The following is a 27768-nucleotide window of genomic DNA, read 5'->3' as shown; positions in this document are numbered from 1 at the left end:
CAGCAGGATTCTTTATTGAGAACACGAGCTGTCGGTAGCTGCAGTCATCAAGTCTGACTAAAGGAACTTTACATTGCAATTTAAAAACATTTAGGGGGAGGGATTTACAGGTGGAGAGGTGGAGACACTCTGAACAAAGCATGTAAATGAAGTATACAGGTTTAGGAACCCACCCTAGACTCTAGAGTGTTACCAATCCTAATCCAATCATCATAACTATTCAATGACTGGGGCTGGGGCTCCAAGAGCCATTAAAGACAAAGGGTGAGAGTCTCAGTAATCTGACTCATTTAACTTACAATAGAGCAGGGATCTCTTGCTGGAAACTCTGCTTAACAGCTGATATAATCATCATCTATACCTCAAATGCTAAATTCAATCTACTCAACTTTCTCAGTTTATATTCTATTGTATTGGAACCTAAATTAAACATTTAATACATTTGTAATACAACACTTGTAACCAATCAGATCAATGTATGATTGTCAACGTGTGATCCTCTGAGCTGCTGTGAGTGAGTGGAGGCTGGGATAATTTGCATGTATGTATAGAACTGCATATACTAAATGAGGCAAGGGTGTAGAGTTACATTCAAGCTATTTTAAGGCATGAAGAAAAACACTCTGGCTTTTAAAGTTATAGTGAACATGAGAACATCACAACTTTACACAATCTCACAAAGTTAAACAAGAAAACACTAATATACAAACAAATGGAAAAAGTAATTAACTTCTATGTAAGATTAATTCAATCAGACACTCTATAAAGCTATGAAAATATGTTCAATAAAAACAAATTAATGATGCAACAAATGGAATACTTCAATCACTTAATTGATCAAACGTGTTGCATTTTATTGGCAGATATTCTTTTTATATCAACTTATAATAAAAACAATCATGAATAACATTTGGTTTAACTATAAGGGTAAATGGAGTACTGAGTGTCTGTGATCTTCATATTGCTATTTGTAGTATTAAAGAAGTTTCTGTCTTTGTGTCAGCATTCATGGTTAATACGTTAATTACTGCAACATTATTATGAAATTTAAGTGGGTGAATATGTTTTGTCTAAAAATAGCAGAGAGCTGGATCACATAGGGTCCTCTGACTGAAGCAGTCTGGATGGAAAATATTGTAGGTAATGGAGTTCAGGACAGAAACTACACTGTAGGATAAATGGATGGAGTCTAGAGTCTGTTTAACAGGGGGAAAAAAGACACAGGATACATTAAAGAGTAAGAGACATAATTATGATTTCAGTACTAGTTATTCAAATATCAAAACAATCAATGTAACAGCAACTTAAAACTCACTTTAGGGACTCAAGTTTGCAAATTGCATCCTCCAGTAGATCAGACAATAATTTCACTGAGTTTATTCCAGGTTTATTCCACCTCAGATTGAGTTCCCGCAGGTATGAGGGGTTTGATTTCAAAGCTGAAGCCAGAGCAGAACAACCTTCCTCTCTAATACTGCAGTTACACAACCTGCAAAGAAAAGTAAAATGCTGTTAATGAGTGATATGTATTATGCACTGTATATGTATTCTTACTGCACACTTGCATAATTAATTCATTGAAAATCTTCATTGAAATCTCTGAAAATATGTGATTTTGGATGCAGCTTTTTCTTAAACAACAGTTTTTTAAATTGAAATATATACAGTAATTATAACTGTTGTTATACAGTAATAAATAACTTTTTGCTAATGTAACTTCTCAAAATGTACTGAAGTGTTTTATATTTCAAGTGTGTGTGTGTGTGTGTGTTTGTTTCTAATTTTAACATATTCATGTCGTACATTATTTTCAATATTCAAAGGCAATGCAATACAATACCATGCAATTGAATAAAAAGTGGAAATAATTGCTGGATAATCTTTCAAAAGTATTTGATGATTTGTCATTGATGTTACACAGTGTATGTAATAGTTTAGTGATTTTTATGTATAAATCTCACTTAAGTTTCACTAGTTTACAAAGTGGATTCTTCAGTATATCTGACAGCAGAATAACTGCTGAATCTTGAGGTTTGTTCCAACTGAGATCAAACTCTCTCAGGTGTGAGGGGTTTGACCACAGAGCTGTCACCAGAACGGCACAACCTTCCTCTCCAATACTGCAGTTAGATAGTCTGCATAAATAAGGAAAAAAAACATTTCACACTTTTAGATAAACAAACAGTGACATACAGTAAATGACAGAGTGGAATTATTTGACATTGGACAGTCTAAGTCCTCAAAACCATTAAATGATGATAATTTTGGCATGTATTGTGCTAGTTACTACCTAATTTGAAATAATATTCATCATTCATCAACATTAGAACAATTACAAGCACACGTCTGATGTAACACATAAATATGAAACTTTATGCAATTAATAATTGAAATAAAATCATTTGAAACCATGAAATCCAGCGGGAACTGGAAAGTAACGTGCAGTCCTACGTCACCGGACTAATTTGCCTAATCTTCACAATACTTTAGAACCCGATGGAAATGCAGACAGCTAAAGGTCTGGGGAAAAAAAGTTCCTGGAACAAATTGTTCTGGGTAATTAAACGCGGCTTATGCTTCACCATTCTGTATGACTGTTACACTCACTTCAATGTCTCCAGTTTACAGTTTGAATCCTCCAGTAAATCAGAGAGCATATTCACTCCTAAGTCTCCTGGTTCATTCCCACTCAGATCCAGTTCTCTCATGTGTGAGGGGTTTGATCTCAGAACTGATGCTAGACGAGCACAGCCTTCTTCTCCAATACTGCACTTAGACAGCCTGAAGAGAGACAACATTTCACACAGCTTAATGTAGATGCATTGATATTTTAAAGGAATGTTCCACATTAAACTCAATCAGCAGCATCTGTAACACTTTTCTTTCCAATTACCACTGAAAATGACTTTAATTTGACTCCCAAGGCCCTATCTTGCACCCAGAGCAATTTACTTTGTACACCGACACATGTATCATTCCTATTTTGCACCCGACGCACAGCAGACTTTTCCCTCCACAGGCGCACGTCGGTAAATTAGGGAATGAACTTGCGCTCCCAGGGGCGGTTCAGCGGAAAGAGGAGGCGTGTTCCGGCGCAAATGTTCCCTGGTGCTATTTTGCAGTTCCAGAAAACAATTCCGCCACAGACCAGGAAAAACCTAGTCTAAAGTCAGTGGTGCATTTTCAGTGGCGCGTTCAGATGCTATTTTAAGGGCGCATACTTGGCCATAATGTAGCGTGTGCACAACACACATACACTTTGCTTCTCTCATCTACACATAGACGCAGAAGTTGCCATTTCTGCAAACCATACATAATTACAATAAATTACATAAATATTCCACATGAGGGAAATCATTGTGGTGTCCATGAAGATGTGAAAAAATAGGCATAAATCTAGCTTACACATTTACCAAAATTATTATACGCCTGTTTAACCAAAGCTAATTTGGGTGGGTTTCTCCCATCCCCATACAATGTCACTTTTTAATGTCTGCTACTTCAGACCAACCCATTTTAGATTTGCGTCGGGCGCAAGAGTCATTTATCCTGCCGGTATAATAGATCCGAGATCCGCCCACAAAGTTACTTGTGTTTCGCGTCTGATACTTGCATTTCAGATCGTTAAAATAGGGCCCCCAGTTTGTAAAAACTAAAGAAAATCATACTTAAATGCAAGTACTTTATAGGTACACTGAGGGTGGTTTGCACCAACAAGGATTAATCTTAAATCTAGATTAAATCAAGGTTTATCTATTAATTCCATTGCACCAAACTTTAAACCTCGTTCAAAAATAAGCAGGTTTACATTTAAACCATCATTTTGATCCTAGATTTAATTTGTATTTAAGATAGATTAACTTTAATCCTGTTGCATCAATCGTCTATCTATGTAACATGGCTTGGTCGAATGGAAGGACCCGGTATTGGTAAGCTTCGCCCCCCAAAGCAAACCTCAGGAACTTCCTGTGTTGTGGCAATATTTCTATGTGAAAATATGTGTCTTTAAGATCGACCGTGAAGAACCAATCGCGATGTTGAATTTGCAACACAATCTTCTTGATAGTTAGCATCTTGAACTTGAGCGTTCTGACAGAATGGTTGAAGCCTCAAAGATCTAAAAACGGACGCAGTCCCTCATTTCTTCTTTTGTGACAGCAGATGTGCCTAGACCTGTTTCATGGTAGTGGGAACCACACCGTTAAAATGAGGAGGGCAACGTATTCCTTTTTACTGTCTTTAGGACGCAAAGAGAGATACTCGGCAGTAGCTTTCATGTTGCCAAAGTCTCTTTAAAGGGGTACCAATTTTAATATTTCCTGTTGGGTGAATGTTAAATGTTCTGTTCCGGGGCGATAACAGGAAACAACAGAACATTCAACATTTCGCTGGAAACCGCTGCCAAACAAGGGATGTTACAGTGGTTTCGTGGGGGTGTCAGGTAGGAGCTGATTGGTGTATTTGACATGCTCTGTCCCGAAGGGGCACACCCCCACAGACCTGGGACAAAAAAAAAACCTCAGGATTTTTGTCTCAGGTCCATTATGAGGCTGCTGTGCACAGCGAGCTGGTCCCCAGTCTTTACGAGGGGGAGTGCAACTCGCCACACTCTGCTTTAGAGGTATGCCTGTAACAGCCATGGTGTGCAGCGCAGTACCAGCCTGACCCGCTGACATTGTGATCTGGAAAGAGAGCTCCTCGCTCCTCAGCCAGATCGACACGTGAACCCCACAATCACATTGTGGGTGCTACCCCTTTGAAATAAGCAAAGCGAACGTGAAGCACTTTAGCTGTGAACATTCCACAGTGCTCGCAATCACCATGCTCAAACGCAAGGCCAAAATGCTATTTCCCCAAACAAACAAAACAGCGTTGATGTGTGTCTGATTCAGCCTTAGGACGTGAACATGGAGGCACACACCGTTTGTTTTGTTTTTCACTTGTCAGACAGTGTAGAGGAAAAAGAGAGAGATTTTTCCGCGCACTGCCTAGCAAAAACTAACTCCTATCAGAGGAAACAGAGAGTTTTTGAGAGCTTGAGAAGCTCACACATCACAGTATGATCTGAAGACAAAATACCTGTCTATGCAGCTGTGGCTCATCTATTTATAGCCGAGGCTATAAAAGTACCTGGTCAATTTCATTGATGTGTTGCACACATATTCACAGCTGGTCACGTTAAAGACGTTCCCAGTGCGCTGATCAGCACAGCATCGATTGTAGCTTTTGAAAGGGAACAGTATCAATAAGTACCGGTATCGATAAGTGGTATCTGTATCGATATTGATAAAATGTAAACGATACCCATCCCTACCTCCGAGCCATTGAATCTTCTAGTCTTTGAGTTCTAGTCTGTGTTTCCCCTTTTTCAGTTTTTTTTTTGCAAGTTTTATAAGAGTACATTAAGACTTTTTGAAGACCTTTTTTAAGAGAAACTAAGAACATTTAAGGCAGTGGTCTCAAACTCAATTCCTGGAGGGCCACTGCTCTGCACAGTTAAGCTCCAACCAGCTCCAACTCACACCTGCAAGGAAGTTTCTAGTAATCCTGAAAACCTTGATTAGCTGGATCAGGTGTATTTGATTAGGGTTGGAGCAAGCTGTGGCCCTCCAGGAATTAAGTTTGAGACCACTGATTTGAGGAATGAGGAATATAATATGTAAAAATGTTCCCTAAATGTGCCACTTATTGTCAGTGTTTTTGGTTAATTAAGTCTAGTTTAATTTGCCTTGTTTAGTCCCTGTGTCCTTTGTACTTTGGTTCCTAATTAGTTCACTGATCAGTCCCACCTGTGCCTTGTTTTACCCCTCATTATCGTGTGTATTTATAATCAAGCATAGAGTTAGTTCTGGCAGGTCATGTTAGTCAAGCTCGCATCAGCTGACTCTCAGCTGATCCACATCTATCTATAGGAATACAATGCCTATCACTGTATACATATATAAGCTCCTTCAGTATTATGAGCAGCTATCTTGTTTCTCAGGAGGTAATTAAATGGTGAAATTTGGCAGGCAAACAACATCATCTCACAAGGAATCGTGTAATCGGGAATTTAGCAAGAGGAATTCGATCCCCACAAGGATTTCACCTCAGATTCATCTTAAACTTGAACACGGGATTTGCCGCATTGATCCTAAGTTGCCTGATTTGGAAGTGACCTCAGTCTGCATTGCTGCTCGCATCGCTGCATTATTGACACAGGACTCGACGTGATTCATTCTCCATTCATCTCTGAAAGTCTTCACAAAGCTAAGCTAAGTCCCTTTTAATACTCATTGCTAAAAGCTATCATGGCATTGGCAACATGCTTGTTGCTAATGCTATACGTGTGGCTTGGTCTTATCTAACTTAGTCGTTTTCATTAAATGCTCTTGCTAGGCTTATGCGATCATATTGGCTATGTGTGTTACTATGTGTTGTCATTGGCAACTGATCGTGTTGCACACGCTGTGTTTTAATGTTCTATGCAGCACAGATTCAAGCAGTTTGCTTGATAGGAATTAACAATTCATGATGCAAATGGAATAATTCTGCTGTGGCACAGCTTTAAAAACAGGGTTCCCGCGGGGTCTTAAAAAGTCTTAAAATGTCTTAAATTCTGAACTTTAAATTTAAGGCCTTAAAACGTCTTAAAAACAGCCAGATTTTCATCCGCGGTCTTAAATTTCATTTAGTCAGGTCTTAAAAAAGATTTTACCCTCGTTCATTTCCAGAAACGCTGGCCGCATTAAGTTATTACAAAGTAGCAAAAAAGTATCGAAGTCGCTCGCCAAGAGGCAGTTCACATATCGCGTCTTTTTCGCGCTCAAGTTCATTCAAATGTAGGCGCGCGGTAAGCGCACTTATAATTGAAGCGACGCGCTCGTTTTTTTTCCAGGCGCAGCAACATGAAAAAAGACATGAAGGATGGGGGTGCACCCAAACACTACGGGTGTTTTTCTCTTCTCCGTAAATAAATCTTGTAACAGAGCTACAGCAAGCGTTTTTCGGCGGTGGAAATCCATTAGCCACTAAAACTTTTTTGTCATTGTGGAGTTGCATAGCAACGACAGACGCCACGGGAAAATCGGACCGAATTTTACTATTAATAATAAAAGATAAGCTAAAGTGTATTGTAAATGTCACTAAATCATTTTTTATAAAAAAGAATGAGTCAAAAAAGATAAATTAAAGTATGAAATATGTGAGGTTTATCTTTTTATAAAAACCTTTTTTGTCAACTTTATTTGAACTTGTACATGTTAGTATATAACATGTTGCAAGACACTTTTAAAATCTGGCTATCATTTTTAATCGTATTATTTAAATGTTTATGTTAGTGCGTATTGATGCTAATTTTATTTGTTATTTGCTGTTTTTCGACATAAAACTTGGTGAATTGATTTCATTGTGTAGTATTAGTACTTTTTGAACAGGATTCTGTGATAAGTGATAATTTTTGGCACTATAATAATTAAATGAAATGTTCATGCCATTTCATCTCTAGTTTTGATCAACTATGATCAACTAAAATCAACTAATTATGTGTTTTTTACAGTAGGCCTATAATATGCAAAGTACAATTTTATCTGATTCTGTTCTTTTCTCTGACACGCGTTGTTGGGTCTGGAAGGTTACTAATGTGATTGCTTTATCTGTAAATTAAGTTAATGCTTTTTCAATTACTGAATTCATTTAAATAAAATGAATTCTTTGATTTGAATATTTTTTGGCAATGCGTCGTGTAGGTCTTAAATTTCAATCTTTATGGTCTTAAAATGTCTTAAAAAGGTCTTAAATTTGACTAACTGAAACCTGCAGGAACCCTGTAAAAAAGACATAGTAAACAGTCACTATTCAGTTGAGTCACTTCAGCGTTATCAGACACGCTTGGTCTATCTAGTTCTTGGAAACAGCGTTCTTAAAGCTATAGTGTATTGCAGGGTGGGAATTATACCGCGGCCACGCGGCCATGGCCGCCGTTGCCCTACACTTTGGCCTTCATGCCCCGTGAAAAAAAAAATCATCGTACGGCCACAGTGGCCTGTGTGCCCTGGCCCTGTCCAAGTTCCACCCAAGTAGTCTCTGAACTTCAATTAGTTTGTGGATTCGCGCAGGTGCAGTGTCATAATCACATCGATGATCTCACGCATCAAAACAGCAGTGCAAGAAGCATGTAACGTCAGCACCAACAGAAGAACGACACTCTGTTGTCGACACTGGTGCATAGATATATACACTAGATTTCGCCTTGGCTACGGCATTCGTTCATGAACTGCCGTAGCCAAGGCGAAATCTATATGTCTATCTATGCACCAGTCTGCGCACACGTCACACAGCAGGAAGCGCGGGCGCCCTCAGATCACTTGGACGTCGCTGTGTTACAAGAGGTAAAAACGATATAAATACTGTTCGTTTTCTCACACAAACCGCTCGTTTCGTGTCTTAGGCCATCAATGTGTACTTACGATGGGGAATTGTTTAATTTGGACGATGGGGAATTGTTTTAATTTGGACTCTGGTTGCTCTTTGAGACCGTGACCATAGACCTGCATTATATGACTGACAGACAAGAACGGTTTGACCTAAAAATATCAAAATCTATTTGCTAGTAGATAAGTGCCCTTTTCAGAAAAGGGCCCTATGCAAGGTTCCAGAGGTAACGGCGTCGGCGCACTGAAGCGTTTTTTTTTTAATAGTTCAAAGTTACTATAAGATTTAATGTTATTACCTTGACAAACTATAACTTACATCATTAAAAAGATATAAGACTCACGTTTCAGTATTTGACCACTATTGTATTCTGAGAAATTTATATTGACAGTTATGTCTTAATTTGTGTCAGGAGTTATGAAATGCAAAAATGAGTCGATACCTTTAATATGAATTATGAGCGTCAGACGCTCCCATTCATAAAAAAACTCCTGTGCTGTCGTCATGAAAGCGATTCACAAAACAACGTCCCTCACGGCTTTTAGCTCAAAAGTGTGCAGATTTGGAGAAATATTGATATATTCTCAGTTTACATCAGATTTCTATTGACAGGAATAATATTTTATTGAATTTATAGCCAAATGCGTCGATGTAATCATTATGAGCGCTGTATACTGATGTGCTGTGTTTTCAATTCATACCAGCAGCCTCTACTGAACATTATAGTCCATATTTGAAACACATGAAGAAGAGCGTTCGACAATGCAGGAAATTATTAATTTATTGGCATTTGTGTTGTTTCTGAATGCTTTTATTGCCATTTGTGGTGTTTCTGAATGCTTTTATTGGCATTTGTGGTGTTTCTGAATGCTTTTATTGGCATTTATGTTGTTTCTATTGTTGTGTGAGGGTGTATACCTTCTGGATGTAATGGCGCTCTCTCTCTCTCTCATTAAAAAATGTTTTTTTTTATTAAAAAAGTCATAATCCATGTCTTATTCCAAATTAGGATGTTATGGTATCAATCTGAATGGGAAAACCATCGAATTGTACGATGGCCTTTGTGCCCTGTCATATGGCCTTGGTGCCCCTAAAAAAAAAAAAAAAGGTGGAGGCCAAATGGCCTTGCCCCTAAAATTACATAATTCCCACCCTGGTGTATTGTATACCGTGCTTTCATTTTAATGCATTGTTTTTTAAGGGATTGCATTTTTATAGGCTGAAATTCAACATGGTGGTATATTTAAGCTGTGTATAAAAAAAAAAATTATATATATATATTATTGAAACACTGCTTGTTCTAAAGGCTATCTAGTGGCTATTGAAAACTGCTTGCTTTAAAAGCTGTTAGTTGCTATTGGTAACATGGTTGTTTTACTTTTAAGGTCGTTATTTGGAACATGGCTGTGTTTTAGGCTTATACCTGGTGTCATTGTCACATGCTGTGCTAAGCTTATCAGGCATCAACAATATGCTATCATTTCAGCAACATTGCTATCAGTACCATATGGTGGTTGCTAGTGCAATGTTATCGAATATGCATGCTGTCCTCAGCAACATGCTGTAGTAATCAAGCGTTGTTTTATGCTTATCTGGTTGCATTGGAAAAATGCCTGTTCTTTATTCTGTCTGATTACTGCAACATGCTGTGTTAAAGTTACCACATGCTTGTGGCTAAAGCTATCTAGATATCGGTAACATACTTGTGCAAAATACACAGTACATACACCGCAGAGGTCTGGTATTCAACAACACTAACAACATCGTAGCTTGATGGTCCTGTGAAGGAGTGCGGAATCATGGGAGTCGTCATCTTCACCTCCACAGCCGATGGAATTCATAGGACGGGAGCAGAAATCATGTTCATGAATGAGGAAGCACACTGTATTTCATTGCTTAGCTGCGGACTGCATCTGACTCAGAGCTAGAGGGTGTATGCTTCTCCGACTGGACTACACTAGTTTTAATACTAGTCCTATGGTTATACAAACAAGCTAGTTGTATCAGTTTTGTTGCTGCTAGTCTGAGCTATTGCTGTAGGGTGTATGCTTCCCCTGCCAAACTACACTAGTTTTAGCAATAGTTCTGTGATTTATACAACATGCTTGTTGTATCAGTTTGTTGCCACTAGTCATAGCTATTGCTGTAGGGTGTATGCTTCCCCTGCCAAACGACACTAGTTTTAGCAATAGTTCCACGATTATACAACATGCTTGTTGTATCAGATTTTGCTGCCACTAGGGGTGTAAGCTTCCCCCAATAGATCCCATACAATTGTTAAAATGGCTACAGCAACACGCTTGTTGCAGTGTGTCCTTGCATGGTCCAGCTTGCGGTGATGCTTCCCCCATAAGATTGGATCTATAGTGCTCAACATATGATGCTAACATCAGGATGTAACCATTCTATCAGCCTCAGTCGTGGTGGGGTAGTGTGTAAAAAAGATATATATATATTTTTTCTTGAAAAAAAGATACTTGAAAAGGAAATCTCCATCTCTCATCTCTAGCTCACAGGCGTCACTCAAAGAAACTGGAACTGGACTGCGGATATACAACAAGCAAGCAGCTGATTCATTTTGATATCTCAATTTTCACTTCTTCATTTCAGGTGGTATGTCATTCATTGTAATATGCATGTTTACTGCTAAGCATTTCGGGTATTAACAGCATGCTTGTTGCTATGGCTTATGTGGGTATTGGCAACATACTCGTTTAGGTCATCTAGGTAAGGGCAACATAAGTTTGTTGCTTAAGGCTTTTCGGTATTGTTGGTAACATGCTGTTGCTCAAGCTTTTCAGGTATTGGCAACATGCTTGTTGCCTTGGCTCACTCAGGTAACTACAAAAGCATCCAGATTGCGCTGTCAGTTGGGTTTGGGGGATATTGGCATATGGTTTTGTTTTGGGGGGTTATTGCTGCTCTCCCTGCTCTTATCCATGCTAGGCTGCATGGATGCGCAGGGAGTTCTCGCCAAGAACGGAACCATACCACCAATCCTAACTGTGTGCTAATTGTCAATTGTATTTGACGGTAGTGGTCCTGACAGAATTCCTGTTTGGCTCAGTTCTTTGTCTGTTCTGGTCAGTGTTCGGGTTGGTTCTCCTATTGTTCCTGAATGTTGTTGTATTAAATTGTTATAACGACTACTTGCAATTAGATTCTCTCCTCTCCCATTTTGAGATATCGCATGAAAAAAACACTTGATAGAAAAACCACACAAATTCCTTAAAATGTGCATAAAAACCGTATGTGCTAAATTGAGGCGGATCATTTTTTATCCAATTAGAAACACATTAACTGAATAAATTTCTTGATGTGAAACAAAAATCTTTGCCTCAACAGTGGATGTAATTGGATAACTGGACTAACCAGCAGAACAATTTCATTGAACAGTATCTCAAATGTTGGTTTGATCAAAGTCCTGTCATCAGAATGACAAATCCACTTATGAAGTGTCTCACATGATTGCATTCTTAAAAACCAGGCATCGGAATGCGAGATGACATGACAGTTTATTGTGCTTCGACTGCACACTCTGAGACGCAAGTCATTTATGATGTAGCCACGGTGGCTTCACCGATTGCAGAAACTTCCATTTTTATTACAGATATTTTGTGGAAATTTTTTAGGAAGTGACGATTTTGTTTTCTTGAACACTGCTTTATTCGCAAATGTTTTATGTGATATTTCAATTTTGCACATAAGTTACATTTGCAACTTTGGATGGAAGCATTGCTAATGAAAAGAGTATATCTTTAACTTACTTTAGTTTCTCCAATTTACATTGTTGATCTTCCAGTAGATCAGAGAGCAGCTTAACCCCTGAATCTCCTGGTTTATTCATACTCAGATCCAGCTCTCTCAGGTATGGGGGATTTGACTTCAGCGCCGAAGCCAAAGCTGCAAAGCCTTCTTCTCCAATAGCACAGTTAGACAAGCTACAGAACGAAGAAGATAAAACTTCTCATTTATTGCTCAACAAACACAAAATCATCATTGATTGATTGAATGTTTTATTAAACTTCTTGAACAGTGTATATACAACTATGTGTTATGTTGTTAATCTCATGTTAACTTTTTCAACTTTTTAATGATGAAAGGTTGCAAATGTGTTGGGGAATGGAATTCCAGAGAGTGGGGGCAGCGATATAAAATGCCCTTCCACCAAATTATGGTAGTTTGTGCCGTGGAATCAACGATAGACTGGTATCAGAAGATCTAAGTGTGCAAACTGGGGGGTAGGTATGACTGAGATCAGAAATATACAGGGGCGCAAGACCATGGAGTGCTTTGAATATGATAAGGAGTATCTTATATTGAATACGAAAGCAAACGGTTAGCCAATAGAGTCTGCATAGAAACAAAGTGTATGCCAAGATTCACGTTACTGATATTCCACAGTGCAGTGGTAATCTAGTAATATCAGTGTCATCGATCCCACGCTCACATGGGCAGTTTGCAAAATACTCACTAACAACTGCATAACTGAATAGAAATAAAACAAGCTTAAGAGTAACAGAAATATTAAACTGGCTTTATATGCATATGCCATATTCACAGGTCGCGCTCCTCATGCGTCTGCTCACTCACAACTGAGAGAGTGCGTTCCACCTTAAAGGAGCAGTAACTAATTCAACTTGTTACATGCCCTTCTATGAATTTGTTATTGCTTTGGCATTTACAGATATGTTATTTACCAATCACTTCCCAATCGCCGGGAAGATTTTGAAGACTTTAACCCCCAGAGGTCGGCGGTATCGCCGGCGATACCAGCTCGCTTTTTTTTTAGCAGTGTAAAAGAAACTCAAAAATACTCGGTTGACTTTGATTTTCCATTGGAGTTTCATACATCAATCGATTCTGTTAAATGTGTATTATTTTTGTGTATACTCACAATAAAAACAAAGTGTTGTGCTTTTTGCCAAATAAAGAAAAATAAACACGAAGCGAGTTCTGCCTCCTCTCCGTCAGTGTAGTCCATTCTGAAACGCGTCCGAAAATGAACCATAACTCAGCGAATACTCAGTCAAACAGGCATTCAGACATACAGGCATGAAGCTTGAATTCTCTTCTTTTAAACGAAGTATTTTTTATAAAAAACAAATATTCACAGTTTATGTAATATGTATGCAAAGAGAGAGATGTCAGTCGTTCTCATCTCAGCTAATTAAGTTTTAATGTGCTCCGCCCACGGAGAGCGCGCGCTATTCAAACGCAAATGTGAGCCGATCCAAACAAACCTGTAAAACGCCCATCAGCTGGATAACACACACCGCGAGTTCACTTTCAGACTTATGTACTTTACGATGCTGTGAGGAATAATACTGTCTTGATAATAATCCTGCAGAAATTTACCTCAGAAGTTCTGGAAGTATCATTTCGAGGAGCAAACGGATCCCGCTGAGGAATTAGGTCAGTTCTGTTTGCTTTGTTCTAATCGGAATAAATGAACGCAAAGATGCGCGCTGTTGTGGAGCTTCTACAGCTGGCAAAAATACTGTTTTAATATGAATCGCGAATACAAAGAAAGATTACACTGGAAATATTGTTACAATTTTAAATGTTGTTGTAATTGTATAACCTTAAAAAAAAAATAAAAAAAATATATATATATATATATATATAGGCTATATATATATATATATATATATATATATATATATATATATATATATATATATATATATATATATATATATATATATATATATATATATATATATATATATATATATATATATATATATAAGGATAGATGTAAACAAAATCTTAAAAGGTCATTATAAGCCTTATCTTTAAATAATTTTATTATGCTTTATTAGTGACACATTTGGGAAGAGAATATATTCCAAATCTGAAAATACAGTATGAGAACAATTAACTGCACAATTACTAGAAATGTTTACCTTGGATATTATACAATTTGCAAGCAAAATTTGTGGAAAAAACAACAAACCAGTTATATATTGTCCTTGCATTCTTGTGGCTCATTCACACACCTGAATGAAAGGCTCATTACGTATGCAGCCTCATTATGCAGGGGCCCATTGACTCCTCAGGTGTGAATCACGCCCACCCGCATATGGCCTTTCCAAACAAAAAGTGTTTTACAAGATTTAAATCAATGTATTGTGTTATGTGAATGATTAGGCAGGATGATTTTCACATAATTTTGAAGAAAAAATTCTAGGCAACGACATCCATTAGTCAAAAGTCTTATTTACATATATTTAGAATGTGTTTTATGGCCTTATTTCAGAAACTTTAGTTTTTTGTTTTTTTAAAAACCATGCATAAACATTATTCTATCAAAAATACAAACATGTACATGCAAGTTGTTCACATATTATGGTAGCCCTGTTTGTGCTAAATAGAGTGAATTTACACCTTTGCCATTAATATGTTTATAAGCAACTGAAAAAAGCACAAATGTCAGGGCATGTCAGGGCATGTCAGAACATCTCAAGGACCCCAAACACCCCTCAGACTCCAGAGGGTTAACCAGACACAGGGGGCATATTTTATGAATATCACGATCGTTTCTGCAAATATCTCTAAACATAAAAGAACAGCATCAATACTGTTAAATATATTAAGTTTACAAAACAACTAAATTAATGGAAAAATCCTAACCAATGACAAAAACAGTGTGTTAATGTTTAAAAAAAAAAAAATCTGAAAAAGGAAAGAAGCTGAGCTAAAAGAGAGCTAGTTGGTCATTTGCTGTTATTCATATGCCGTAGAAGATATATCTACAATGGCAGTTAATGACATATTTACATAAGTGTTGAAATTTCACAAACAACTTTTTTACACCATATTTACTTAATATTCATATTATTAAGGTCATTTAAAGCGGCGCTATGCAGTTTTGGTAATTTCTTCGCTGTTTTTTCGCTTTTTGCTCGCAGGTTTCTCTATAGGGTTCCCCCCACAGCTTTCGGAATAGATATTTGACAATACTGTTGTAAAAACTCGTTGGTGACTCTCTAAAAAAAATCTAATTAAAAAAACACTGCATAGTTCCCCTTTAATACTTAAAATTTAGATCTACAATATTAGAAAATGTAGTACAATCGCTGTAACACACAACCTTTCCTGGTGACTACTTTAATCCATTGATATGTGTGATAGAAATATTTTATGTGATGGGCATTTCCACATTAAATGTACAGAGAAATGCAGACTAAGGATGCTCTGGTCAAAGGCCACATATACTTAGCCAAAAATTGCTTAACACAGTAGAACTAACAGTCATATGATTAGTTTTTATCATATCAAACCAATCACAGGAACTAATCACAGTGAAGAAGACTCGAGTGACATTGTTTTTACTCAACCGTATGATTTGAAATGTTCATGTATCTTTCTATTCAAGAGACTCAATTGGTTGTGAATAAAAAATGAATAAAACTATTTCTTCAAAGAGCAACTTGGCAGCCATGTCAGGTATATGCTGCACAGCTGAGAAATGGATTCTACGCTCAAAAGACAACAGATCATCAAAGTGTCATCGAGGTAGTGATAGTAGCTTCTTGACGGGACGCCGTCACCTTACTTCAGGTAAGTATTGCATTAAGAAGTCAGATTTAATCCATGACGTGTTTTAGAATATAAAAAAAAGGCTCAAATATTGTCCAAAATGAACGAACTGGCAGGTTGATTCACTTCCGTTCATAAGTTGGGGTCTGCAAGATAAGATTCAAATCCTGTTTTATATGTTGATATATTTAATGTGTGTGTAATTCAGTCACATCATCCTTGAAAAAAAAAAAAAAAAAAAAAAAATTCTAAGCCTTATATGCTTCTCTGTTCGTTCACCTAAATTTTGCTATGAGTATCATTCCTCTAGGCAGGGCATTTATCTCTTGTCTGTTAACGCAACCAATTAAGGTTTGTTTTGTTCCGCGTCATGTTTAATGTGAAAATGTAATAATAATAAAAATAATAATAATAATTTGTTACATTTATATAGCGCTTTTCTGGGTCCTCAAAGCGCTTCACATATGGAAGGGGAGAATCTCCTCAACCAGCACCAATGTGCAGCATCCACCTGGATGATGCGACGGCAGCCATATTGCGCCAGAAGGCCCACCACACACCAGCTTACTGGTGGAGAGGAGACAGTGATGAAGCCAATCAGTATATATGGGGATGATTAGGAGGCCATGATGGACAGGGGCCAATGGCAAATTTGGCCAGGATGCCGGGGTTACACCCCTAATCTTTTTCAAAGGACATTTTTAATGACCATAGAGAGTCAGGACCTTGCATGTGTTACGTACCCCTTTTTAAAAAAAAAGAGATCTAGGGGTGAAAGGGGTATAACAAATAAACGGTGGGGAGAGACTGAGAGAACTGCCGTCTCCAAGTTCCAGGGCTGACACACAAGAAAGCTCAGTAACACCAGTTTGAGCAAACAAACAAAGGTATTTTTATTTAACAGAATGTGAATAAAATACTTAAGGCTTCAGGAGGGGAAAGGTCAAAACCAACAAACAAAAAGGTTCCTCTGACTAAGGTTTTAAGAAATAACTTACCTATCAAAATAAAATAAAAATAAAACAGAGATACTTCCCTGACTCCTTCTCTAACTCAAACACAGGAGAAAAAAAGTAATTTCTAAAATAAATGACATCCACCTCCCTACAAGAAAAATATTCCACTTCCACTTAAGCGGTTACAAAAAAAATTAAATAAAACTGAAACACTCTGATACCCTCACTACTTCACGTTAACACTATAGGTGAAGCAATCAACAAACGCTTAGGTAGATCTCAAAAACTTCACGTTAACACTATAGGTGAAGCAATCAACAAACACTTAGATAGACAAGAGTTTAAACCAGAGCTTAAATCACAACGCTGGAACTGGAAGATGGCAGTTGCAAGGGTGGAACACCTTTAGCCTGGCTGCGCCCTCCTACGCACTTCCGCTCAATTTTATTTTCCTTCAGTACTACGTCTGGGACTGCTGTATATTCTTAGGTTTCCAGAAACCAATTTTTTGTAGGACCAATCAGCGAACAGAGGGAGTGGCTGAGAACGATGACGTTGATGTAGTGCGTCAGTTTGAGTTCAGTAATGGCAGCGGAGAAAGATGTGAGAAAAGCTATTCGGTCCGTTGTTGCAAAACTGCCGAATATATAGAAGTTAAAGCCGGAGCTAGAACAATGTTTGCTAAGTTTTGTTGGTGTCCATGATGTTGTGGCCCTCCTCCCCACGGGGTTCGGGGAAAGTTTGATTTTCCAGCTCACTCCGCTAGTGGCGAACGATAGGGATGCAAAGCCGATAGTCGTTGTCGTCTCCCCTCTTGTTGCACTAATGGAGGACCAAGTGAAGGAGGCAGAAAAGTTAGGAGTTTGTGCTGGGCAGCTCGGCGTGCACGATGACCGTGACCTTTTGGACGGTGATCACAGCATTTGCGGCAGATCCGAAACGACCGCAGCGGCATAGATATACACACTAGATGTCGCCTTAAAGACATTCGTTCCAATGAACTGCCATAGACAAGGCGACTTCTAGTGTATATATCTATGCACCAGTCTGCATACACGTCACACACCAGGATGCGCGCGCGCCCTCAGATCACTTGGATGTGGTTGTGTATAAGAGGTAAAAACGATATAAATACTGTTAGTTTTCTCACACAAACCGCTCGTTTCGTGTCTTAGGCCATCAATGTGTACTTACGATGGGGAATTGTTTAATTTGGACGATGGGAAATTGTTTTAATTTGGACTCTGTGCATGCTCTTAGACAGTGACCACAGACCTGCATTAAATGACTGACAGACAAGAACGGTTTGACCTAAAAATATCAAAATTGAAACTACTGCGGAAAAAAAGACACCTACATCTTGGATGCCCTTGAAGTAAGCTAAAACATACCAAAATTTAATTTCAAAGTGAACTATCCCTAATGATTAGACCCAGCTTCGACTGTTGTTAGTTGTTAGTTGACTGGATACATCACTGTCCTTAGTGTCAAATATACATTTAGAATTTACAATTGTTCCTTGAACTCTTAAATTCGATGAACAAAACCTGCAGCTCTCGTTGACAGACATCTTATTCTAAACATAAGATCACAGTCTACATACATACACACACACACAGAGTAAACACAATTGTTAATTTAATCATACAAGACAGAATAACTTATGTCCCTATGGATGTAACACATGTAAAATCTATGTCCCTAAAAAATAACAGACTGACAGATCTAATAAATTATTCATTCAAAAATGTTATGAGCGCTCATTGTCACAGTTGTAAACATGATGGCATTCTTCTTCCACGAGGGGTTTCGCCATCACGGCATTTAATGTGATGCATTCTAAAATAACGCTCACCGTGTGCAGGACATGCAGTAAGTCAGGAGAGGTGTCGTATTTTGCCAGAGAAAGCAAAAAAAAGTGGTCATATTTCTGCAGAGGAATTGCTGCAATTTAAAGCTGGTTTGTAGCATACCAAGACTACAGACTACTTAGCTGTTATTAGTACTGTAACTGTTATTTAGTGTTATTAAGTGTTAAATTATTGTAGTTGGGTTAGGTGGCTTAGGTTTTATTGTGAATTTGCTATGTAAATGTGTTGTGTTTTGTATTTAATTATATTTATATATTTAGGTATACTTAAAATTTTGTATTTATTCTTCAATAAAAAAAAAGTCATTCTTTAATGTCATTCACCATCGTTTTGAGGCTCTTTTTTTAAAGTATCGGTTCAGGCACTGTTTAGGCACCGGAACCGTTTTAAAAGTATTGATTTGGCACTGGTATCGAAAAAAACTAAATGATACCCAACCCTATTAATGAGAGAAAATTAAATTGGATAAAATAATGTAGCGAAGTAAAAGTTTCAACAAATTAAAATACAAACAAATAGGCAGAAAAAAGTAAAGTGACAAAATATTAGTAGTATGTTACTTTATACCAATGGCTATACATACAGTATATACAATCTAATAGTTATTATGATAATGATACTCACTATAGGTTGCCCAGTTTGCAGTGTGGATCCTCCAGTAGATCAGACATCAGGTTTAATCCTGAGTCTCCTAGTTTATTCTCACTCAGATTGAGTTCTCTCAAGTGTGAAGGGTTTGATTTCAGAGCTGAAACCAGAGCAGCACAGCCGTCTTCTGTAATGCTGCAGTTATGCAACCTAGAAGAAAACACCACATTTATAGCACAATACTTTTAAGTTTTGGCTGATCTTATATTAATACTGATGATTATAATTTTGTTTTGATGGTACAAGTGATGTGTAAAAACTACCTATTTAAAATAGCACATCCATTATAGCACTGAAAATGTTGAAAGAGCTTCTGGTTCTTACTTAAATTTCTCTAGTTTACATTGTGGATCCTTCAGTAGACATGAGAGAAGTTTCACTCCTGTGTCTGTTGGTTCATTGCAGTTCAGATTGAGTTCTTTCAGGTGTGAGGGATTTTCCATGAGAGCAGAGGCCAGAGCTGCGCAACCTTCTTCTGTAATACTACAGTTTGACAACCTGCAAAGAGAATGTCTCTTCATTTTAATGTTATGTATTCATATGAATGTTGTATCTTTGCTCTTAAATACCCCTCCAGAATCTTCAGCTAAACTAAAACTGGGTGGAAATACATACATACATTGGGTGGAGATACATACTGTACATATACTGCATCATTATAAAATGTGATATAACATACTGCAATATTTCCAGTTTACATTGCGGATTCTTCAGTCCAGCAGATAGTAGCTTCACTCCAGAATCCTGTAGGTTGTTGTAGCTGAGGTTTAGCTCTCTCAGACTTGAGGAGTGTGAACTGAGAGCTGAGGCCAGTGCTGAGCAGCTTTTCTCTGTCAGATTAGAATCATAAAGCCTGGGAGCGAAATTATGGCAATATTTAATTTTAGCAATAATCTTTATTTTTGCTGTTATTATTGTCATCTTAAATTATGCTGATTTTCATTTTCAGCGGACTGTACACCTTAGTTTGTATGTCAAGGAGCTGTGCAACTAAAGCTTTCATTAAACAATTTACTTTATCATATCGTTCATTCATTTACATTCTACTCATCTACAACTTATATCCAATTATCCTACAATTCTACAACTCCAATTTTCTGCCTGTACCTTTTCTCTCTCTCTCTCTCTCTCTCTCTCTCTCTCTCTCTCTCTCTCTCTCTCTATATATATATATATATATATATATATATATATATAGTTATTTATTAATTAATTTATATTTATATACTCACTCAGCTTTTCTAGAAACTTTGACCACTGGCAGCAGTCTCAGAAGACATTCTTCTGATTGATCATATTTGCTCAGTTTAAACTCATCCAGCTCCTCTTCTGAGTTCAGCAACACAAACCCCAGAGCCGACCACTGAGCAGGTGAGAGTTTGACTCCAGAGAGACCACTGGGACCTTTTTCCTTCAGGTATGTTTGAACTTCCTGCAGTAGAGAATGATCATTCAGTTCATTCAGACAGTGGAACAGATTGATGGATTTCTCTGGAGAGGGATTATCCTTGATCTTTTCCTTGACATATTTAATTATTTTTTGTTCATTTTTATAGACATTCCCTGTAAGTGTCAGCAGGCCTTGTAAGAGACGTTGATTTGACTCCAATGAGAGACCCAAAAGGAAACGAAGGTAAAGGTCCAGGTGTCCATTCTCACTCTGTAAGGCCCTGTCTACTTCTCCTTTTAGCAAATTGGTCATTGTGGAGCTAAGAAGTTTTAGATGCTTGTCAGTTCTTTGGATAAAATAAAGAAATTTGAATAAAGCAGCAAGAAACTCCTGAAAGCTCAGATGAACAAAGCTGTATACCTTTCCTAGGTACAATCCAAACTCCTCTCTGAAGATCTGGGTGCACAGTCCTGAATACACTGACACTTCTCTGACATCAATACCACATTTTCTGAGGTCTTCCTCATAGAAGATCAGGTTGCCCCTTTCTAGCTCTTGAAAAGCCAGTTTTCCCAGGGAAAACATGTTCTCTGTTGTCTGCTGAAGATCTACTTCAGCATTTCCTTGGTACTTCTGGCTTCTTTGTTTGATCTGGTAGATCAGGAAGTGTGTGAACATTTGAGTGAGAGTCTTTGGGACCTCTGCACTCTCTGCTTCACTCAACATCTTCTCAAGAACAGAGGCTGAGATCCAGCAGAACACTGGGATGTGACACATGATGTGGAGGCTCCTTGATGATTTGATGTGTGTGATAATTCGGTTGGCTATACTCTGATCATTAATTTTCTTCCTGAAATACTCGTCTTTCTGAGCATCATTGAACCCTCGTACCTCTGTGACCTGGTCGACACAATCAGGAGGGATCTGACTGGCTGCTGCTGGCCGAGAGGTGATCCAGAGGAGAGCAGAAGGGAGCAGATTCCCCTTGATGAGGTTGGTCAGCAGCACATCCACTGAGGCTGATTCTGTTTCATCAAACAAGCTATCATTGTTTGAAAAATCTAGAGGAAGTCGACACTCATCCAAACCGTCAAAAATGAAGATGATTTTACAGTCATCACAACTTGGTAATCTCAGCTTTGCAAAAAAACGATGCAGAAGCTCCATCAGACTAATGTTTTTGTCCTTCATTAAATTGAGCTCTCTGAAAGGAAGTGGAAAAATTAAGTGTACATCCTGATTTGCTTTTCCTTCTGCCCAATCCAGAATGAATTTCTGCACAGAGATTGTTTTTCCAATTCCAGCAACTCCTTTAGTCAGTACAGTTCTGTTGGGTTTGTCTTGTCCAGGTGAGGGTTTAAAGATGTCATTGCATTTGATTGGTGTGTCCAGCACACAAGTTGTTCTGGGAGCTGTCTCAATCTGTCTCAATTCATGGTCATAATTGATTGCCCCACTCCCTCCTTCTGTGACGTAGAGCTCTGTGTAGATCTCATTCAGAAGAGTTGTGTTTCCTTGCAGTGAAATTCCTTCATGAATTCTATGAAACTTTGCCCTCAGGTTGGATTTTAGTACTTGATGACTCATGGGTGTTAGTTCTGTTAGGCAGAGTGATAACACAGAATTATATTCAGGCATGCTTGGTAAAGTTTTGTGTGCATTAAGCTCTAATGTATCAAAGGCTTTCTTTTATTATCCTATGTAATTTTAGATGTGAATCAATCAATTCCTGATTAATAAAATCAAGTCCCACCCTGAATTTTTTAAATTATCTGTTTCACTCAGAAATGTCACATTACAAGTGCAAAATGGGTTGTTAATAGCATTTCATGTTGACATTAAGGTAGTGGTGTGCAATGAGGATATTAGATTGTGACAAATTAAAATGTTTTAAATGTCTTAAAATTAAAATGCATTTACAGAGAGATTGTTTGTGGCACCCAAGACCCAACATAGAATGCAATATACATTCACAACTCCTATTTAGTAACGTAGTGGTAGAGGTGGGAGTCTATACCAGTAGACATGATAAACCAGTAGAAATGAAAAATGTGACAACAGGAAGAAATTTCATGTACATTGCGGTTACGCCATGGGACATTGCAATTCTTATTCATCATGAAAGTTTATTATTTGCTTTTCAAACGATTTTTCTCCCACACTGTTCTGGTATACGGTTTTCTGAGCGTACACACCCAAAGTGTTGCCATGGGTGGTTGCTCAGAATTAAGCAACGTAGGAGAAGATAATACAAATAATCTTTAATCCAAAACTCATGGAACAGGCAGGAAACGCTCAGGGAAACAGATTAACACACCTCAACATCATTGACGTAGACAGGACAAAGACCTGAGCAGAACAGGGAGTATAAATACACTAAGATAATTACAGTAACACAGTAACTAAGAGATACAAATCACAACATGTAAATAGGAAAATGTTGGCATTATTTTGTCACTTATTGGGAGCAGTATGCTAGCTGGAGCTGTTTACCTCCAGTCTTTGTGCTAAGCTAGGCTAGCGGTGGGTGTGTCAGACAGAGTTACGGCGCGCACGGAAATGAAAAGGGTATGTATGGACTTATCTAACTCTGGGGGATACGGTGAATAAGCTAAAGTCCCAAAAAGTCGGCGTGTTCCTTTAAACAAAACAATTCAAAATGAATAGAAACAGACTACTCTCTTATGTAATCTGTATAAAATGTGCATTTCTCTCAATAGGCGCGTTCACTACATTTGGACATTTTTGTGTAATTATATTTATTAAACTTGTAGAATACTTTCCAAACCGTTACATATAGTATTATAAATTCAGAGGTTCATGATCAAAAATAAACATATTAGAATAACTTTTCAAATGGAGTGAACACAGAGCAGTTTTTCCATGAGCGGGAATGGAAAAACCGGAGTGGACTCAGAGTGGATCGATTACAGAATGCTTATGGTGCAGAGAGGAACGCGCTTTCGCTCCACTCCAGGCTTTGATCACATCCCCCTCAGCAGGGTGAATACACCTTATCTTTCCTTAATTTAAGACCTATTCAAACTGAAATTAAGACATTTATTACACTATTTGAGAAATGTAAGCATATTTACGGCCTTAAAATTATGAAAAGTGAATTTAAGACATAAGGACAGGCGGGAACCCTGCAATTGACAGAAATCCGTCATAGACTTGCTGCAATTAACGGAAATCCATCGTAGCGACGGAAAACTTTAATCCCTGTAATAATCAACAAGCTGAGAAACTGGGTCAAACTAGCAGTTTGGAAGGAGAACCAAAACACAAAGAAACATGGCCAAAACAGAACATAACTCTGACAAGCGCACATACAGAATACAAGCTGTCAGACAGTGTGTGAGAACTGAACTAAGTTCTCTTTCCCGAATTATTACGCTTAAACTGTCTAATACTAATAATGTCAAAAACACAAGGTTCCAAAAAACATATTCGCAGTTGTGTGTCAGTACATTAGATTTGTGCATTAGATCTTAAAGTGACATCACTCTAATACCTGCTGCCGTCTGTTTTATTAATGCATCTAATAGAAAACAAATCACTCACTGCTCTTGACTGAATAACTTCAGTAACTTTAATAAGAATCAGTGTATATTTATATACAGTAAAGACTATACAGTCTTATTTTTACATATGATATTTAATTCCTTACATGAATGCTACTGTTAAATAATTTGTACCTTATTAAATTTAAAGCACCATGTATTTCATTTGTATCATTCTTATAACGTATTTGTCAGATTGTTCTAATTTGTATCTTTTTCCTTATTTCTTTATATATATAAAAATTCGCAAAAATCTAACCTTTCATTGAAGTAAAATAATTGAAAGTGGGGGGTAAATCACATTATGAAATAAAAGCTTTTCTCCAAAACACGCTGGCCATAATTATTGACTCCCTGTTATTAAATGAGGTTTTATTTAACAAAGTTCGGGAGGAGCAGGTTCAGATAATTAACCAAATCATGCACAGCTGTTGATTAATCAGTAATCAACTCAATGACAGAGTATAAATTCACAGCAGACCTATCTCTGTTCATTGAAAGTTTGTCAGCATCCCTCCTCCACCCCATCTCCTCACTTCCAGTTCCATCTACACTTCCTTTTCCATCTACACTTACCAACTGGGGGGAGTACTTTGGGTTCGGGCCTAACTCCGAGCTCGGAGCCCTCCCCCCGGACAGCACGCCAAATACGCATAAACTTATTGTATTTATTATATGTAGATGTGAACTCGTGAAATACTTTTTGCAACCTCCTTTTGCCAAGATAACAGATCTGAGTTTTCTTCTATAATGCCTGATGAGTTTGGAGAATAACTGACAAGAGATCAGAGAGCATTCCTCCATACAGAACGCACGTCCTCTTCCTGGCAGATTCGTAACATCTTTAGTTGATTGGAACTTCTTAATTATTGCCCTGATGGTCAAAATGGGGATTTTCAATTCTTTAGCTATTTTCTTACAGCCACTTTCTATTTTGTGAAGCTCAACAATCTTTTTCTGCACATCAGAACAATATTCTTTGGTTTTACTCATCGTGATGGATGATTAAGGGAATTTGGCCTTTGTGTATTCGTCATATTTAAACTCCTGTGAAACAAGAAGTCATGGCTGGACAATTTCATGTTCCTAGTCACCCTGGTGTGCTAAATAAAGGTAAATATTAATGGGAATATACTTCAGAGATATTTTACTCGTAAAAAATTCTAGGGGTGCCATTAATTGTGGCCGACGTGTTTTGGAGAAAAACATTTATTTCATAATGTGATTTCCTCCCCAATTTCAATTCTTTTACTTCAATGAAACGTTACATTTTTGCTGTTTTTTTTAATGAAAGATCAAAAGGATAAACAATGCAGGTTTATTTTTTTACAGCCATTTTTGATCATATTTACCAGGGGTGCCATTAATTATGACCACCACTGTATGTGTGTGTGTGTGTGTGTGTGTGTGTGTGTGTGTGTGTGTAATATATATATATATATATATATATATATATATATATATATATATATATATATATATATATATATATATATATATATATATATATATATATGTCAAATACAATATAAAAAAAATGAAATAAGTGAAAAATAAAGTGAATTATGATTTTGGTCAAATCACCCACCCCTAGTTTGGCCTAAATGGTCACATTCTTTTTTTCTTTTATGTTTTGTTACCTTGTAGGGTTATATTTTTTTTAATAGGGAAATTAGTGTGGCTGTACTGATCAGTAACTTGCAAAACAGTCCTAAAAAACAATATGAAAATAATCATGTAAGACTGTGAATTGTGATCCTTCCTATAAAGTAAAATAGATGTACTGATTATATGACCCAGAGCTCTTACTGGTCTGTAGTGTGTTGGCGAGGTCTGTCTCGTTCATCTTCCTCAGGACATGCAGTGTGATCTTCAGAACCCCATCTCTGACATTGCTCTGACCTTCATCCTCCTCTTCCTCTCTTTCAGAGCGTGCTGGGTAATCTGGGCTCAGTTGTGTCTTGAACCTCTTTAGTTCTTTCTTCACTAGCGAAATTACTTTGTGCTCAAGCCTCTAAAATTAAAGTTCAATGAACAATAATCAATTAAAGTCAATATAATTACATAAAATGTGTGGGTGTTTGTGTTTATTACTGTATATTACAAATAGGCAATCACACATAAAGGCAGACAACTACACACCTTAAAGACGACATTCTTTAGCTTTCCTCTTGAGGAATGAAGTCCATCTTGATTGTCACTAAAGCAAAAATAACTATCTTAGACACATTAGATGCTTCATAAAACATTTTGCACAGTGCTGTATGTCTGCAGACTACAGTCTATCTATCTATATTACAAATTGTATAGGTATTGTAATGTATATGCTTGTAGATCATTGTCACAAATACCATATGTACAGTATGTGTACATAGCAATATACATTTCCACAAGCCACAAACCCATTTGGAAAAAAAAAATAGTGGCTCTATCTATTCTAAACAAAATCAGTCAATAATGAAAAGATAAGCATATCTATATTTCAGTCCTTTTACTAAAACATTTTTACATTTGGGAACCTTCACAACACAGTTCAGATACCACAGGTTCCACCTCAGAAAATACATACTAGAAAAACATATTTAACCCATTAAACCACAATTCTGACCTCTTCTTAGCAGAAGAGTTTTCCTCACTGAAATTAGTATCAAGATCCCTTGACTGGTCACTCTTCAGGGACGCACAACTGCGGTCAGATTGGTATGATTTTACCTGAATTGGACTAGTATAGAAAACATCCATTACATTTGCAGACATACACAAATACATGTGTGCTTCTGTGTGTGTATTTCAATTTTATCTTTGTAACAAGTATTTAAGCCACACTTTATTGTGAAATAAAACATCAAACTGCATGGCATTTATTACAAAGAAAGATAGCACAAGCACACTTTTCAAACAAACATTTTTACATGAAGAACAAATGATGAAACAATAGATATACTGTCCAAAATAAGAGACATAGATCTTAAAAAAAAAAAAAAAAAGTCTAAATACTTTTTAGGGTGCTATATTCACTGTACAAAAATCATATTCTAACCTCTTCAATGATTCACTTTTATGTTTCGATGAAAGCTTAAATCTGGAGGTCATGATTCCTTGCTAACTGGACTGCATACCTGCAATCACATGCAAACATTGTGTAGGTATTAATCACACACTATTACAATATGAATAATACATCAGTTTAGCTGAATAACATCACCTCACCTCTGCTAGTCCTCAGCAGAAATCTAGAATTAAAGATATGTTGTTTGATCTTGCAAGTTGTCCAGTGTTCACATCAAAGATATCTTCACTGTTTTTGTCCCTCAGTGTGTCTCTCCTTGTTTCGATCACAAACAAGGAAAACATGTCTCTCATGCTTTCTTCACTTTTGATTC

General features: G+C 37.3%; 1 protein-coding gene across 1 annotated transcript; it reads right to left on the bottom strand.

Moving 5' to 3' along the window:
* LOC311073190 (protein NLRC3-like) lies at positions 1-27768 on the bottom strand. The gene is made up of 14 exons (XM_084098679.1): positions 27596-27768; positions 27426-27504; positions 26994-27107; positions 26528-26585; positions 26195-26399; positions 20665-22420; positions 20112-20285; positions 19757-19930; positions 19409-19582; positions 12180-12353; positions 2608-2781; positions 1962-2135; positions 1316-1489; positions 1-1196 (listed from the first exon to the last, which is right to left on the bottom strand). The coding sequence occupies exons 2-14, from the start codon at positions 27476-27478 to the stop codon at positions 1190-1192; spliced, it is 3411 nt and encodes a 1136-aa protein (XP_083954805.1). The 5' UTR covers positions 27479-27504; positions 27596-27768; the 3' UTR covers positions 1-1189.

The sequence above is a fragment of the Abramis brama genome (genome assembly GCF_963993115.1).
Source record: "Abramis brama genome assembly, chromosome: 22".
In the NCBI taxonomy this organism is placed as follows: Eukaryota; Metazoa; Chordata; class Actinopteri; order Cypriniformes; family Leuciscidae; genus Abramis; species Abramis brama.
This window is presented reverse-complemented; position numbering and strand designations above follow the sequence as displayed.

Bases quoted from the DNA above. Each gene is read 5' to 3' on its own strand.
- LOC311073190 (XM_084098679.1), bottom strand. From the start codon at position 27,478: ATGACCTCCAGATTTAAGCTTTCATCGAAACATAAAAGTGAATCATTG. The intron at 20,286-20,664 runs GTGAGTATATAA...TTTCGCTCCCAG, and splicing joins AAAGTTTCTAGAAAAGCTGA to GCTTTATGATTCTAATCTGA. The intron at 1,490-1,961 runs GTGAGATTTATA...TTTTCTTTGCAG, and splicing joins TGTAAACTAGTGAAACTTAA to GTTGTGTAACTGCAGTATTA.